At 38.1% G+C, this 15193-nt stretch overlaps 4 protein-coding genes and 2 pseudogenes across 4 annotated transcripts; 1 reads left to right on the top strand and 5 right to left on the bottom strand.

Annotated features, from left to right (window-relative positions):
- The first annotated feature begins 2254 nt into the window (after positions 1 to 2254).
- On the top strand, positions 2255 to 3270 carry LOC116125034 (probable carboxylesterase 12). Its single transcript, XM_031410766.1, has one exon. It carries the CDS (start codon positions 2272 to 2274, stop codon positions 3220 to 3222), a length of 951 nt encoding a protein of 316 aa, XP_031266626.1. The 5' UTR covers positions 2255 to 2271; the 3' UTR covers positions 3223 to 3270.
- A 273-nt stretch (positions 3271 to 3543) lies between these two features.
- Positions 3544 to 5497, bottom strand: LOC116125020 (annotated as a pseudogene).
- Positions 5498 to 5685: 188 nt separating this feature from the next.
- LOC116125003 (probable carboxylesterase 5) lies at positions 5686 to 6691 on the bottom strand. The gene has a single exon (XM_031410740.1). It carries the CDS (start codon positions 6670 to 6672, stop codon positions 5707 to 5709), a length of 966 nt encoding a protein of 321 aa, XP_031266600.1. The 5' UTR covers positions 6673 to 6691; the 3' UTR covers positions 5686 to 5706.
- Positions 6692 to 9515: 2824 nt separating this feature from the next.
- LOC116125005 (2-hydroxyisoflavanone dehydratase-like) lies at positions 9516 to 10636 on the bottom strand. The gene has a single exon (XM_031410741.1). It carries the CDS (start codon positions 10605 to 10607, stop codon positions 9516 to 9518), a length of 1092 nt encoding a protein of 363 aa, XP_031266601.1. The 5' UTR covers positions 10608 to 10636.
- Positions 10637 to 11586: 950 nt separating this feature from the next.
- LOC116125019 (probable carboxylesterase 1) lies at positions 11587 to 12072 on the bottom strand. Its single transcript, XM_031410749.1, has 2 exons — positions 11801 to 12072; positions 11587 to 11695 (listed from the first exon to the last, which is right to left on the bottom strand). The coding sequence occupies exons 1-2, from the start codon at positions 12070 to 12072 to the stop codon at positions 11587 to 11589; spliced, it is 381 nt and encodes a 126-aa protein (XP_031266609.1).
- Positions 12073 to 13211: 1139 nt separating this feature from the next.
- On the bottom strand, positions 13212 to 14099 carry LOC116125018 (annotated as a pseudogene).
- Between the last annotated feature and the right edge of the window lie 1094 nt (positions 14100 to 15193).

Genomic DNA, 15193 nt, shown 5'->3' with positions numbered 1-15193 from the left:
AGAAAATTATTGGATCAACTTATGAACAAGAAACATTCAAATGAGTAAACCTACTTTGAATATGTATTGAATGTGCATTTAATCACTGTCTTTATGGGTGACCGACTCACCAATTATTTCATACATGCTTGTGGGTTAACCAAATGTTTTATTAATTAATTACAACACCAAAAGTAGGTGTTACTATTTAATTGCTAGCTTTATTNTTTTTTTTTTTTTTTTTTTTTTTTACTACTAAGGTGTCCGAGTTTGCTTGCGTGCAACTTAACTAGGGGTGAAAAACAAGTCGAGCCACTCTTGGCTTGGCTCAACATTTGCTCAGTATTGTCAAGTCGAGTTTGAACATGATACAACTCGACTTGAAAAGCTCAATTATACAAACTCGAATTCTAGTTTCAGGTACCGAGTTCAAGTTCGAACTCAATTCCTCAAGCTCAGTTAAGCTTGAATTCGAACTCGAATTTAGTACTATAGCAATCAAGTCGAGATCGAGTAACTAGATACTCGACTGATTTCCTCCCTAACCTTGAATAATCTCAGGGTCCATTGAATACCCTATAAGTCTAATGAGTCAAGTAAGTCACAAATACAGTAGGTGGTCACTTGGAGGGACTCGAGCATAAAACCTTTGAGTAAACTAAGGTCTTGTCATCCGGTCACAAACCAAGTGGTTATGATCAAATATTTTTATGTGGGGCTTTTTTTTCAAGTATATTCTTAAAAAGGAAAATTATTAGATCAACTTATGAACAAGAAACATTCAAATGAGTAAACCTACTTGAATATGTATTGAATGTGCATTTAATCACTGTCTTTATTGGTGACCAACTCACCAATTATTTCATACATGCTTGTGGGTTAACCAAATGTGTTATTAATTAATTACAACACCAAAAGTAGGTGTTACTATTTAATTGCTAGCTTTCTTGACCATACATGTTTTTTGCAAAACAAAAAAACTATATAATAAATTCATGTAAGTGTATATATCAAAGTTCTATAGCTGAGAGTTTGGTTTAGGTTAATTAAATCATTGAAAATTAATTGTGTTTAAATTAACATTGATTTGGTGCACATAGGTCAAAGGTGTTAGTGGAAAAAATGGTTGAACAACTTAATCGGCCCACGCAATAAATCAAAGTATATGGTTAGTTTTTAAATTATATAATCAATTTCAAAAAAATTCAAGTATAATTTTTTATTTATGAAAATTTCTAATAATGGGGTATCGTTACTATTGTATGCCATTTATTATATGAATGTGGGTTCGACAGTGATTGTAACGTTACTCAAAATAATAATAATACTCTTCTCAAATGAAATCCCAAATTTTTCATCCCAAATGATGTGCGACCGTGACATTAACATATCATTTAATACTTTAACTCATCATTTACACATCAAAGCCACACTAGGAACACATCACTTGCGATAAGGAATTTGAAATACCATTTGAGAATAATTCATATTATTCTACTCAAAACTCATCTGTGGGTAGTCCATATAGTTAGGATGAATTAGAGATAATGTGGATAGACACATAATCTCAAGTTTGATTCCTCCATCCGAGCCTCTGTGATTTAGACTAGTCTTTACTGAAGATTAATTGATGTACGTGTAAATTGATCTAGACACCTTGATTATAAAAAATATTATATATGATTATGCTCAAAATGAAGTTGGGAATAATGAATAAAAAAGAGGTCAAAAAAAGGAAAAGGAAAAGCAATTATAATGACAAACTTTTGCCCTCAACAAAGATCAAAGCAATTGCTCATCCAATTTCTGTCACATTCATTATGAGAAATTAAATATTATTGAATATATTAATGTACCTAATTAATTTGTCAGCCTCAAACTGTCAATTTGGATACTATTAACATGAGTCCGTCTTCTATCAAAGAAAGCGTCAACCCATTTTAGGATACTAACGTTACAATGAAAGATTTAGAATCTATTAAAATAAGAATAAAATCTAAAATAAATATAACCAGATTTAGATTTCACTAAACCTCATTGACGATTGTGCATTTATGGGCCCAAACGAAAGCAACTTTGTTGTCATTATTTTTTTGAATATTTGGAAACATATTAATTGTGATTATTATTATTATTATTATTATTTTAGCTAATTAACACATCATAATTCAATATATATGAAGAGAAACAGCCCTTCAATATCCTCACACTTATCCCAATCCTCTCTGTAGACCAAACGGAGCTCTCTATATTTCCTGCAATCTTCTTTTCTTCTTCTTCTTCTTCATTGCTATGGATTCCACTCAGCCAGAAGTAGCCTATGATTTTTCTCCCATGCTCATAGTTTACAAAGATGGCAAAGTAAACCGGCTCACCGGAAACGACGTTGTCCCCACATCTCTTGATCCCAAAACGAACGTCGAATCCAAAGACGTTGTATATTCATCAGAAAATGGTCTCACCGTCAGGCTTTACATCCCCAAAAACGTCTCTCAAAACCAAAAACTTCCTCTTCTTGTTTACATCCACGGCGGAGGCTTCTGCATCGAGTCCCCTTTCTCCCCTCTCTACCACAATTACCTCAACTCCTTGGTCGCCGAAGCTAACATCGTCGTCGTCTCAGTTCAATACAGAAGAGCCCCGGAGCATCATCTTCCTTGCGCTTACGACGATTCATGGACTGCCCTCAAATGGGTCGCTTCCCATGTTAACGGATCGGGCCCTGAAGATTGGCTCAACTCTCACGCTGATTTTGAGAAAGTATTTTTCTCTGGCGACAGTGCCGGCGCCAATATAGCGCACAGGATGGGCATAAAACACGGCCTGGAAAAACTTGAAGGCGTCAACGTTGAAGGAATTGTTCTATGTCATCCATATTTCTGGGGCAACGAAGCTGTGGCTAATGAGACAGCTGATGAAAACAAAAGAAAGTTTGTTGGGGCGTTGTGGCGAATTGCGTATCCGGAAACAACCGGGTGCGATGACCCGTGGATAAATCCGGTGGTGGATCCGAACCTGGCGAAGCTGGGGTGCAGGCGGGTTCTGGTTTTTGTGGCGGAGAAGGATTTGCTATGCGCAAGAGGGTGGTATTATCATCAGAAGTTGAAGGAAAGTGGGTGGGGAGGTGACGTGGAGGTTGTGCAGATCAATGGAGAAGAACACGTTTTCCATTTGTTCAATCCTGGTTGTGAAAATGCTAAGGCTATGATGAAGAAAACTGCGGACTTCTACAACAATAATTGATCTTCAGGATGATAAGGCCTGAAAACGGCGGTTGTTTTCAGTAATAAGACATGGTATTGGCAAAATTCAGTTGTATTATCTTTTGCAAAAGAATTTTTAAAGTAAAGGCATGGTATTGGCAAATCCATTAATGGATTTTACTGTATGAAGTTAGCAAAGATGAAAAAAAAAAACAAGGAATTTGGACCCATTGTTAATAAAGTTATTCTCATATCACATCATCAAATGCCATGAAAATTGATTTATTCATTGAAGCTTTCAGTACAGTCTATGCGATTGCATTAAAGCTCAAAAGGAAAAAGCTAAAAACCATAATTCTAATACTGAGAGATGCTGATATGGAATGCCAGCAACATTCAGGCCTTCTCTTGAATCTTCTGATTGATGAAAAAACCAATTTGTTTGAGCAAAGCTACAGCATTTTCAGAGCTGGGATTGAACAAATGGAAGACATGATCTTCTCCTTTCGTCTCAATAATCTCCACAACACCTCACCATTCACTCTCCTTCAACTTCTCATAATAGAACCATCCCCTGTCTCTGTACAAATCCTTCTCAGTAACACAAACCAGCACTCTACAGCTCTCCAGACTCGCCAATTTCGGATCAGCCACAGGATTAAACAACGGATCATCGCACCCACTTGTTGCAGGACATACAAAACGCCAGAATTTCTCTACAAATTCTCTTCTCTCCAAGTGATTGACTTCTGCACCGATCGGTTCACTGCCCCAGAAATACGGATGTATCAAAATAATCCCTGCAACCTTAACACCCTCTGGTTTTTCTTGGCCATATCTCAATCCCATGAAGTGTGCTGTATTAGCACCAGAACTATCACCCGCAAAATAGACCTTTTCAAGATCAGCAAAACTGTTTAGCTAATCTTCAGGACCAGTTCCATTAACATGAGAAGCGACCCATTTAAGGGCGGTCCATGAATCGTCAAAACAAATAGGGACAGGATGCTCCGGCGCTCTTCTGTAGTCACGGAGAGAATTACAATTTAGGGTTTGATATTTGAATTGAAATGGGATATAATGCTACTTTGACATAACTAAGAAGGCAAAATGGTAAATTAGAGACCCCCTAATAGTTGTAAAACTTGCATATATCCCTTGTCAAGCTCAAGTAAGCTCGCTAGTTGCTCAAGCCGAGTATTGGGAAGCTCAAACTCGGCACGCAAGCCACTCAAGGTCGAGCCGAGCCCAAGCTACTCGCGAGCAGCTCAGCTCGCTTGACACCCCTAATCCCACTTGACTTGCATAAAACCTTTTCAGGTAGGTGAATATTAATTGAAGATATTTAAAAATGTATAATTTTCCATAAACAATTTATATGATTTAACAATATAAATGGTTAGATAACACCTCTCAGTCCAACTTGACTTGCATAAAACCTTCACCACTTACCACATCCTGTCTACCTTTTATATAGAAATGAAAAACATTGATATGCAAGTTCTTGGAAATTAATCAGATCAAAATCTGCCAGGTTTGTCTAACTTCCTATTAAAATACATTATCTTATGCTTCTGAAACTATTGAATTAACTTAAAAATGGAGGTTGCTGGCCTTGAGATCTTTAATACTTAATGGCGCTTTCTTTACTCAGAATTTCACTATCTCCTTTGGAGAGTTGAAAAGTAGAAAATAAGATAAGATAAATTATTATGTAGTCTTGTATATATAACTTTGTTTCACTTTCCTAGAAATTAACTAATTTGAATAAACAAATTGAAATGATAAACGGTGTGCGTGATTTTCCAACGGCTAGATCTGCACCACCTGTCCATAAACGGTATCAAGACCGAGCAACTAGGATCGTCTCACGTGTCACTCTAACAACAAATGACTTAACCAATAAGTTCATCAATTCTAAGCATGATTATTCTGACTTAAGTATGGGTGAAGGCTAACTCAAATCTGGAATACAGGGGATTATGCGTGTAATCCACCTCGTAATCTACCAACTCCCAACCACTATCAAAGGTCGTTTATAAAAGGGAGGCACCATCTCCATTTTGAGGATCCTAGAAAAAATACACTTGAGCATAGGGAACCACTTAGGAAGGGCACTAGCTCGCCATTACGGTTTTTCTCTTTTAATCCTCTTGTGTGTAATCCAGACATTAATAATAAGATAGCAGTGGACGTAGACTTGGTCTTAACCCGTCTAACCACTTCAAAAATCTCTTGTCATAGTCCCGTTGTGAATTTCTAATCTATTCCAAGCTGATTGTTTATAGTCATACACACATCCTAACCAGTCCCATCTTGGTCGACTCGATACCTCTTATTGTTGTGGATTTTTGTAACAATAATAAACAACACCCTATGCAATATACACAGTTCAGAAAGCAATTCAGATAGCCCCTTCCATTTAAACAACTAAACTAGAACAGAAATCCGATACATAATTGTTACAAGACTTTTTGGAAAGTAAATAATACTATTCAATAAAATACAATACAATGCTGATATTTTATGCTTTGGGTCGAGTATTGATGAATGAAGCAATTTGTTTGAGCAAATCCAAAGCTTTCTCAGAAGTGGGATTCATCAAATGGAACGCATGATCTTCTCCTTTAGACTCCATGATCTCCACCACACCTTCCCATCCACTCTCCTTCAACTTCTCAAAATAGCACCATCCCCTATCTCTGTAGAAATCCTTTTCGGCAACACAAACCAGAACCCTGGTGTTCTCCAGGCTCGCCCAGTTCGGATCAGCCAGCGGATTAAACAGCGGATCATCGCGCCCAGTTGTCTCAGGACACGCCAAACGCCACAACATCTCTGTAAATTCTATTTTCTCTAAATTATTAGCCTCGGCACCAATGGGCTCATTGCCACCAAAATATGGATGAACCAAAATAATTCCTGCGAGTTTCAGACCTCCAAGTTTCTGTTTTCCATATCTCAAGCCCATGTGGTGTGATATATTACCACCAGCGCTTTCACCACCCAAATAAACATTGTCAAGATCAGCTAGAAAATTTAGCCAATCTTCAGGGCCATCTCCATTAACATGAGAAGCGAACCATTTGAGAGCTGTCCATGAATCGTCATATGCTGCTGGCAGAGGGTGCTCCGGGGCTCTTCGATATTCGACTGAGACTGCAACGACGTTGGCTTCATGGACTAAAGTGTTAAGGTAATTATGGTAGATAGCACAGAACGGGCTCATAAAGCAAAACGCTCCGCCATGGAAGTACACCAGAAGAGGAAGTTTCTGGTTTCGGTTATGGAGTTTTGGGGCGTACAGCCTTACAGATAGACCAATTTCAGGAGAAACCACAACGTCTTTGGATTCAACACCGGTTTTGGGATCAACAGAAGTGGGGATGAACTCAGTGCCCATGAGCCTCTCGACACGGCCTTCTTTGTATATGCGAAAGAAGGGGGAAACGTCATGGACTAGTTCTTCTTCCATGGCTGCAGGATCCATTGCTAAGAGAAAAGAGCAGAAAATATCTAAAGTTTGTTCTTAATTTATGCCTTTGTTGTTTACTTTTATGCAGATGGAAGACTGAGTTTATGCAATATGGTTTCAAAATTTCAATTTTCATAAACCCCACAAATTGACCGTAATCTACAAAATTTAATACGCTGACTTAACAGTTTATGTCAATATTGACTTTAATTGATGATATTTTGGATACCAGCTCGTACTAACAGCAATCTGCCATTATTTCTCTTGAATAAACCACCACCTAACAACAATCTGCCATTATTTCTCTTGAATAAACCACCACCTAACAACAATCTGCCATTAATTCTCTTGAATAAACCACCACCACTAGATAGTAAAAGACACATCTCAAGACAAAAATCTAATATCGTTTTTAAAGTTTAAGTCTCTTTTAAGGGTAAAAAAGGTAAGAAAATGATTTAATATAGTCTTCTAAGTTTTGAGTCTTTACAGTTATTAATAGGGATAACCATTGAAGCTTGTATGACGATAGTTCTAATGTCCCAAAAAAATTAGTTAAACTGTACATAAACTGGTCTGAACACTCCGATCATTACAAAAAAAAAAAAAATCTTGATAAATTTCAATAAGTACTATGTATTACTTTGGAAATTAATAGTATTACTGTTGAATCTTCAAATCACAAATTACTTTGATCACATGAATAAGGGGATTGAATAACTAATATGACGTATTTTTCATACCAAGTGCAGTTGACTAATCCAGCCATTATTTATTGTGTTCAATGATATATTTTGGGTACATTTACTTCAAGAGAATAGTCTTCAACAAGAATTGGAGAAGGAAAATAAAATTTATCTTCGATTAGTAACCCATTACTAGAGCCAATGGTGGATCGTACCGGCCCATAGCACGATACGACCCAACACGAAAAAAGCACGGCACGACATGAAAATATGTGAGCCGTGCTGTGGGCCTTAAAAAAAGACCGTGGGTCGGCATGGCATGACACGAAAAAAATAAAATTATAAAAAAATAAAATTAATAACTATTTTTTAAAATAGTCGTTACCCATGTGCAAGGGGGTAACGACTATTTTAAACTTAAAATCGTGTTGCTGAAGCCATTATGTGTATGAAAGATTGGGTGACGGTAGATTTCGAGCTTCAAAATCGTGTTGCTGAAGATATATTTGAAGATTTTAAGAATTTAGAAATTAATGAAAATAAATATGTATACTAATTCTTAATTCTAATTTCTAAGTTTGTATTTGTAATTTATAATTATAACTTATAAATAATAAAAAGTGTTGAAATTCAATTAATATTTCAATGTCTCATTATTTTATTATATTTTATAGTGATTATATATTTTAATTAATATAAATACAAAATGTCACTAAATATAACATATAAAATATTTTTATAATAATTATTAATAATAAATCAAAATTACTATAATTTATAAATATTAAAATAAATTATTTTCACAAAGCATGTGGGCCGGCCCAAGGCACGACATGATATATAACGGGCCGTGCGGTGGGCCTTCAAATTTCATGGGCCAACAGGTCACGAAACTGTGCGGGTCTTGGCACGACACGATGGGCTTTGAATTTTTAGACACGACACGGCCCACCGCCACCTCTACCCATTACAAGTCTTTATCTCTTCAGGTTAAAACTTTAATCAGAAGATGATCTAGTCCAATCTAAGAAACAGTTTGTAATTTGATAAAGAGTAAACGACTTTTTCCCACCCAAGGTTTGCCTTAGTGACACTTTCCCAATGCAAAAGTTTCAAATACTATTTTCTTAATCAAAGTTTATATTTTGTTATGACCCAAAACCGATTTCAGCGCTAAAAGTTCTCTCCATCACCACAATTTGAACATTCGGTCTTCTTTCTACAAAATACTTCTCACTCTAGCATCTAATTTCTTGCATATTGCTAGCTATTGTAAAGCTAGAGTTTTCTGTTTTTAGACGATTTCCAGTTGATTCCAACAACGAATATTTAATCGGTCATCACTATTCAATCCACCGGCCTCCACTTTACAAAACCCCTCTCACCCTGGCTCTTGATAACTTGCCAAATGTTAATTAAGAAAGTGAAGTGGATTTTGAATATTTACAGAATATGAACTTTGGATGAGAAAGTGCCATTAAGACAAATCTTGAGTGGGAAAAGTGGTTTACTCTTTGATAAAAGACAAAATTTGTTTGAGCATAGTGACACCATTTTCACAAATGGGATTTATCAAATAAAAGCCCAGGCCCACTCCTTTAAACTCCCATAATCTCCACAACACCTCTCCATCCACATTCCTTCCCAAGTTCTCATAATACAGCCATCCCCTGTCCTTTCAACAAATCCTTTTCGCCAAACACAAAATTATCGCCCTGCAGATCTCCAGAGGAGCTCGCTGGGTTCGAATCAGTTTCTGGTGATAACACCAGGCCTTTTGATTGGACACTGGTTTTTGGATCAAAAGATTAGGAGCAACTATATGATGTTTATCAGAATAAAGGAATAAGTATTAAGAAACAAAGTGTTTGTAAAGAGTATTCACCCAAATTGTTCTTTTCATGAAAACAACCCCAGGTTACAACAGCGTCTCAACAATTATAACCACCGATAGGTCCAACAGTCAACTAAGATTTTTGGGTGTATTATTCAAGAGATTTTGAGTTCGATCCATTTGGGTTACTAACTGAGATAGCAATTAAGAGAATTTACTCGACTATCAACTTTCAGACCCAAAAGATTAGTTAAGATGTGTGCAAATTAACCGACAACCCCTTCAACCAAAAAAAAAAAAAAAAATCTCAACAATTACTTTTGTTTACAAACAAAAACTTATTCTTCTTTCATGAAAGAAACATATCTTTGGATAAGAGTTACAGCCTTCTCATTACTGAGATTCTCCATATGAAAACAATGGTCTTCTCCTTCATTTTCCAAGATCTCTGCACTTCCTTTCCATCCACTTTCTTTCAGTTCCTGGTAATAATTTCTTTCTACTACATTTAAATGATCTTTTTCAGCCACAAATATCAACACCCTTTTACTCCCAAGCCTTGCCAGATCTTCTGCACTCGGTTTCAGCCTAGGATCCTGCAACCCACCGTTAGATGGACACATGTAAAGCCACATTTGATCATCGTCTATCCCTCCAAAATACGGATGCACCAAAACCATGCCCGCCACGTTCACTCCGGGTAACCCGAGTGTCCCGATCCGAACAGCTAGATTGTGCGAGATGTTCCCTCCAGCACTCTCTCCACCTATAAAAACCCGTCCAAAATCAGCATGCTCATTCAACCATGACTCGGGTCCATTCCCATTTACATGGCCCGCCACCCACTGGAGTCCGGCCCATGAGTCCTCGTAACATGCGGGTATGGGTCGATCCGGGAACAACCCGTATTCGACCGACACAGTGATTACGTCTGCTTCAGCCGTCAACAAAGTGAGGTACTTTGAATGAATTGGAGAGAAAGCTGATTCGAAGCAGAACCCACCTCCGTGGACATGGTAAAGAACCGGGAGTTTCCGGCTCGAATCACGGATCTTGGGCAAGAAAATACGAGCTGAAACAGCGGGTTGTGATGATATTTCAACATCTTTAATACGAACCCCGGTTACCGGGTCATCCGACGGAGGGATCTTTTCGGTGGACCGGAACTTCTCAATCCGGCCATCTTTGTAAACTCTGAAGAAGCGAAACTCATGAGCTACTTCGTTCGGATCAATTGGATTTGGGTGATGACCAGATGTGACTGAACTATTATGAATGTGAGTTCTAGAGCTAGTACTGAATGAAGATCCAGAAGACGCCATTTTTGATAGAGAAGTGATGGGTGTTGACCAGTTAACATAAACGGCGGCTTTGAAGCTGTATCTTCTGCATAATGCTGATGAAAAATGGTTAAGAAAAAGAGAAGCCATGTGCCCAGATTGAAAGATTGAGAATGAGAAAGGAGGAGAGGAGAATGAGAGTGTGCCAGCCAGTGTTTTAGATGCAGATGAGTTTTACTTCTGTTACTATTATATTGTGTTTTTTTTTTTTTTTTTTTCTAATGACCCGGTTGTCCAGTGTCCGGGTTTAGACACCTTGACAGCTCTTCAGAATCTTAGAACTATCAATTGAGTAAGAGCTTAAGTGATAACCAATTAAGAACTGATAAAAGACTCAAATTAAAGAATTAGAAACTATTGATTGGGTAAAAGCTTAAATGACAACCCTATTAAGAACCGATACAAAAACTTAAACTAAGAAATCTTGAGTAACACTAAAAACCCTATCGAAACCCTATCGAAACATTCGACGAAAGGTAATGCGAAATGTACCAAGTCGGGCCATGTCACAAACTTGTTCGAGTAAAAGATTGAAAATTCAGTAGATACAACATCTTATCATATATTTAATAGGTTTTTATCAGAATTTTGTCTTGAAAACCTTACCTGAAATCTAATTCTCACATCTGATTGGGATTGAGAAAACATTTTAACTTTCGGCATTACCTCTAGCCTTCTCAATTGAGGTTCAATTCAATGTAAAATGATAATTTAAACACTTTGAATGTATTGAGAAAATACAGAAAAAAGGCAATTGAAACGAAGATTTATATTCTCCCAATCAAGGAAACCATTATCATCAATGAATCTTCATCAAAATGAAAAGTACGATACCGTTTTATTCCAAATCCATACATACATCCTATTCCACAATGTCACAGACACAATTTAGCTCTTGCAAACGGCAACCCTTATGTAAACTATCGGACTAATATACTTTAATCTTGTTTCAGAAATGAAACAACTATTGATCACCCACAGCCTTCTCAGATTTTGGATTATTCATATGGAAGACGTGCTTTCAATGACTTCAAATAGCTCAACTCTCCACCATCACTTTCTTCAAATCTCATGGTAATTTTTCCCCACAACATTCAGATGATTTCTCCGCCACAAATATCAACACCCTCTCGCACCCGAGCTTAGCCAGATCCTCTGCCGGCGTGTCAGCTGGGATCCTGCAACCACCGTTATTCGGACACATAACAGCCACATCTCATCATCTTCCGTCCCACCAAAATATGGGTGAACCAAAACATCCCCACAACTTTCACACCGGTAACCGATTGACCCGACGGAACGCCAGAGTATGCGAAATATTACCTCCAGCATGACTCCACATGAAAAACTTTGTTGAAACAGCATGATCATTCAGCCAAGGTCGGGTCCATTTCCACTGACGGGACGCCACCCACTGGAGTGCAGCCCATGAGTCTTCGTACAAGCCGGTAGGGTCGATCGGGAAGACTCCGTACTCCACAGAAACAATTATGGCCCCAGCTTGGGCTGAAACGGTGTTACAGAAGAGATGGTAGCGTGGAGCAAAAGCGGACATCCGCAGAAGCCACCGCCATGTACTAAGAATAAGAGAGGGAACTTTTGGTTCGGGTCTGAGACTTAGGGATGAAAAAACGGGCAGAAACAGAAGGTTCTGATGAGTCGTCACGTTTTGGATCGGACACGGTGACGGGATCATCGGACGGTGGAACCATGGGGCAAGGTGGGAAGAATGACTCGATTCGGCCATCCTTATAAACTCGGAAGAAGCGAAACTCCTTGACGATTCGGAGTCGGTTGATGCCATTGAAGATAGAGAATTTACCTTAACGAAATGCTTCAGTGCAATTCACTGATAAGATGGGGAAGTCTTGTCGTTTAATGCAGAGGAAGAAATGTTTTGGATGAAGAAATGTTATCACTCATCACCAAACCTTCAAACACCTACATCCACAAGTCTTAAGTTTTTTATCCCCAAAATGATTAAATTAGTGTTCTGAAACCCGGCCGACTCGACGGTTCAACCAGTTGGACTACTACCCAGGGCCCTCTCTAGCCTAGTTATCTTATGGATTGTTTTAAAATCTTTAACCTGATCATCGGCTACTTCAATCACATGCCCGAGCCCAACGTCCTAACCCTGCCATCCATGGTGTGTCATTGCGGCCCAACCTGTGGACGTTAATTTGCATGGCCAAATCACAAATGTGTGTTTGCTAGATTTTAAATTTATAGGATAAAGTATTATCAAGGATGTGTTTGTTAGATTTCAAACTTATTTAATCACTGGTTAGAACCCCGATTGAATAGGTCAAATCGGGACTTGACTCCTGGCCGGCGACCCTTGATCCAGGTTTAGAACATGCATTATAAATTAATTTCAGGCACAGACAATTTAGATTGTCATTTTTTAACATTACATTAAAATAATATTTTAACCACTATTAGATAGTCAACAGCCAATTAAACTCTTGAATATATACTTTAAGAGGTTTTGAATTCGATCTACTTAACTACTAATAAGGTTGAACACAATAAAATTTCCTTACTGTCAACTGAATAGTGCGTACAAGATGACCCCAAGGATCGGTAAATACAATATCATAAAAGTAACATTTTAAATTTATTCATCAACGTCAAAGACACACTCCATTATTACAGAATAACCACAAACTCTGCTAAATGATTAACTGCTTACTAGTCTTCTTTGATAAATGAGACAATCTTACTGGTCAATTCATGCCTTTTCACAGTGGATTACGCATATGGAAAACGTGCTCTTCACCATGATTCTCCACAAGCTCAGCTCTTCCACCCCATCCACTTTTCTTCAGATCTCAAGGTAATTTTCCCCCGGAATTCAGATGATCTTCTCACCACAAGAATCAACACCTCTCACACTCGAGCTTCCCAAGATCCTCTCAGGCGGTTCAACGAGGATCCTGCAACCCGCTGTTACTTGGATTCATACACAACACATCTGATCGTCTTCCGTCCCACCGAAAAAGGATGAATTAAGATCACCCCAACCACTTTCACTCCAGGTAACCCGATTGAACCGACCCGGAACGCCAAAGTATGCGAGATATTTCCTCCGGCACTATCTCCACCGATAAAAACTTTGCCAAAATCTGCATGATCATTTAGCCAAGGTTCAGGTCCACTTCCACTAACGTGGGACGCCACCCACTGGAGTGCAGCCCATGAGTCTTCGTAACAAGCCGGTATGGGTCGATCTGGGAAGAGTCCTACTCCACAGAAACAACTATGGCCCCAGCCTCGGCTGAAAGGGTGCTACAGAAGCTATGGTAGCCTGGAGCAAAGGCGGACATCATACAGAAGCCACCGCCGTGCACGTAGAATAAAAGAGGGAACTTCTGTTAGGGTCTGTGACTTTGGGAATGAATACGGGCGGACACAGGAGGTTCAGATGAGATCGTAACGTCTTTGGATCGGACACGGTGACGGGATCATCGGACGGTGGAACCGTGGCCTTGAGGAAGGGCGGAAAGGTAATTGAACTCGACCGTCTTTGTACACTCGGAAGAATCGAAACTCCTGACATTTCGGAGTCGTTGATGCCATTGAGAAGCAGAAGGGAGAGGTTGATGGAGAGCTTCAGTTCAGTCGATGGTAAGATGGAAAGGATGTCTGTCGTTTAATGAAGAAATAGAAAACGTTTTATATTTATGGTGGGGATTAGGGAATGAAACAAAGTGTCGTCACCAAACATTCAACGTTACCATCCGTAGTCTTAGTTAGTTAGTTTCATCTTTTTTATTTTTTTATTTATTTTAATTTAATTAAAAAAGAATAAGACATATTCCACCGAGGTTTAGGAAAATCTCCAGTTAATATCATTTATAGGTTTATTATTATTTCTCTTCTGATGTTAGTGCGTATTTTTGTTAGTAAGTCAGTGATAGTTAATAGCTAGGTATAATTAAGATTAGTTGGTTGAATTAGTTACTTTGGTTATTTCAACCATGGTTAATTAATCATAGTTACTGAAATGTAATAAGTGTGTATTGTTTGTTACTTTACTTTTCAACTTGAATAATAAAAATCCAGGTTCTCTTTCTCTTCTCCCAAATGAGTTCGTAGATCTTCTCTCAAATAAGTTCGTAGATGGTATCAGAGCAGTGATTCTTTGCTATGAAATCAACAACTTCAACTGAAGAATCAAGCTCAAGTTCGAAGCTGTATCAAGTTCGAATTCAAGCTCAAATTCGAAGCTGCGTCTAAAATTTTTCAAGATTGATTTTTCCTGCTTCACCATTTATGATTAGAATCAAGCTGATTCGTTCTAGATCAATTTAATTTCATTAACAGTAGATGTCAAATATCACAGATTCAGGTTCCCTTCTTTACTTTCACTCGTCGGATACCCCTGGTTTAGTTCTGATTTCAGAGCAGCTTACCGAAATTGAGAACTATGGGATATGGAGCTGGTCCACGACGGTTTCGCTAAGGGCAAAAAATAAGTTGGGATTTGTTGATGGATCTTGCGAGAAATCGAAATTCAATGAAGGATTGCATGCATAATGGGAATGCTGCAATTCTCTGGTTTTGGCATGGATTTTTAATACTGTTTCAAAAGACATTTTCAACAGTATTGTGTATTCAAACAGTGCGTATCAAGTTTGGCAAGATTTCCAAGAACAATACAATAAAGTGAA

The sequence above is a fragment of the Pistacia vera genome, unplaced genomic scaffold (genome assembly GCF_008641045.1).
Source record: "Pistacia vera cultivar Batoury unplaced genomic scaffold, PisVer_v2 Contig159, whole genome shotgun sequence".
In the NCBI taxonomy this organism is placed as follows: domain Eukaryota; kingdom Viridiplantae; phylum Streptophyta; class Magnoliopsida; order Sapindales; family Anacardiaceae; genus Pistacia; species Pistacia vera.
Note: the sequence above shows the minus strand (reverse complement) of the source record. Positions and strands in the feature narration are given on the sequence as shown.

Coding starts and splice junctions, on each gene's coding strand:
- LOC116125003 (XM_031410740.1), bottom strand. CDS start 6,672: ATGGATCCTGCAGCCATGGAAGAAGAACTAGTCCATGACGTTTCCCCC.
- LOC116125034 (XM_031410766.1), top strand. CDS start 2,272: ATGGATTCCACTCAGCCAGAAGTAGCCTATGATTTTTCTCCCATGCTC.
- LOC116125019 (XM_031410749.1), bottom strand. CDS start 12,072: ATGTCCGCTTTTGCTCCACGCTACCATCTCTTCTGTAACACCGTTTCA. Junction 11,696..11,800: donor GCGTTCCGTCGGGTCAATCG/GTTACCGGTGTG, acceptor CGGTGGTTGCAG/GATCCCAGCTGACACGCCGG.
- LOC116125005 (XM_031410741.1), bottom strand. CDS start 10,607: ATGGCTTCTCTTTTTCTTAACCATTTTTCATCAGCATTATGCAGAAGA.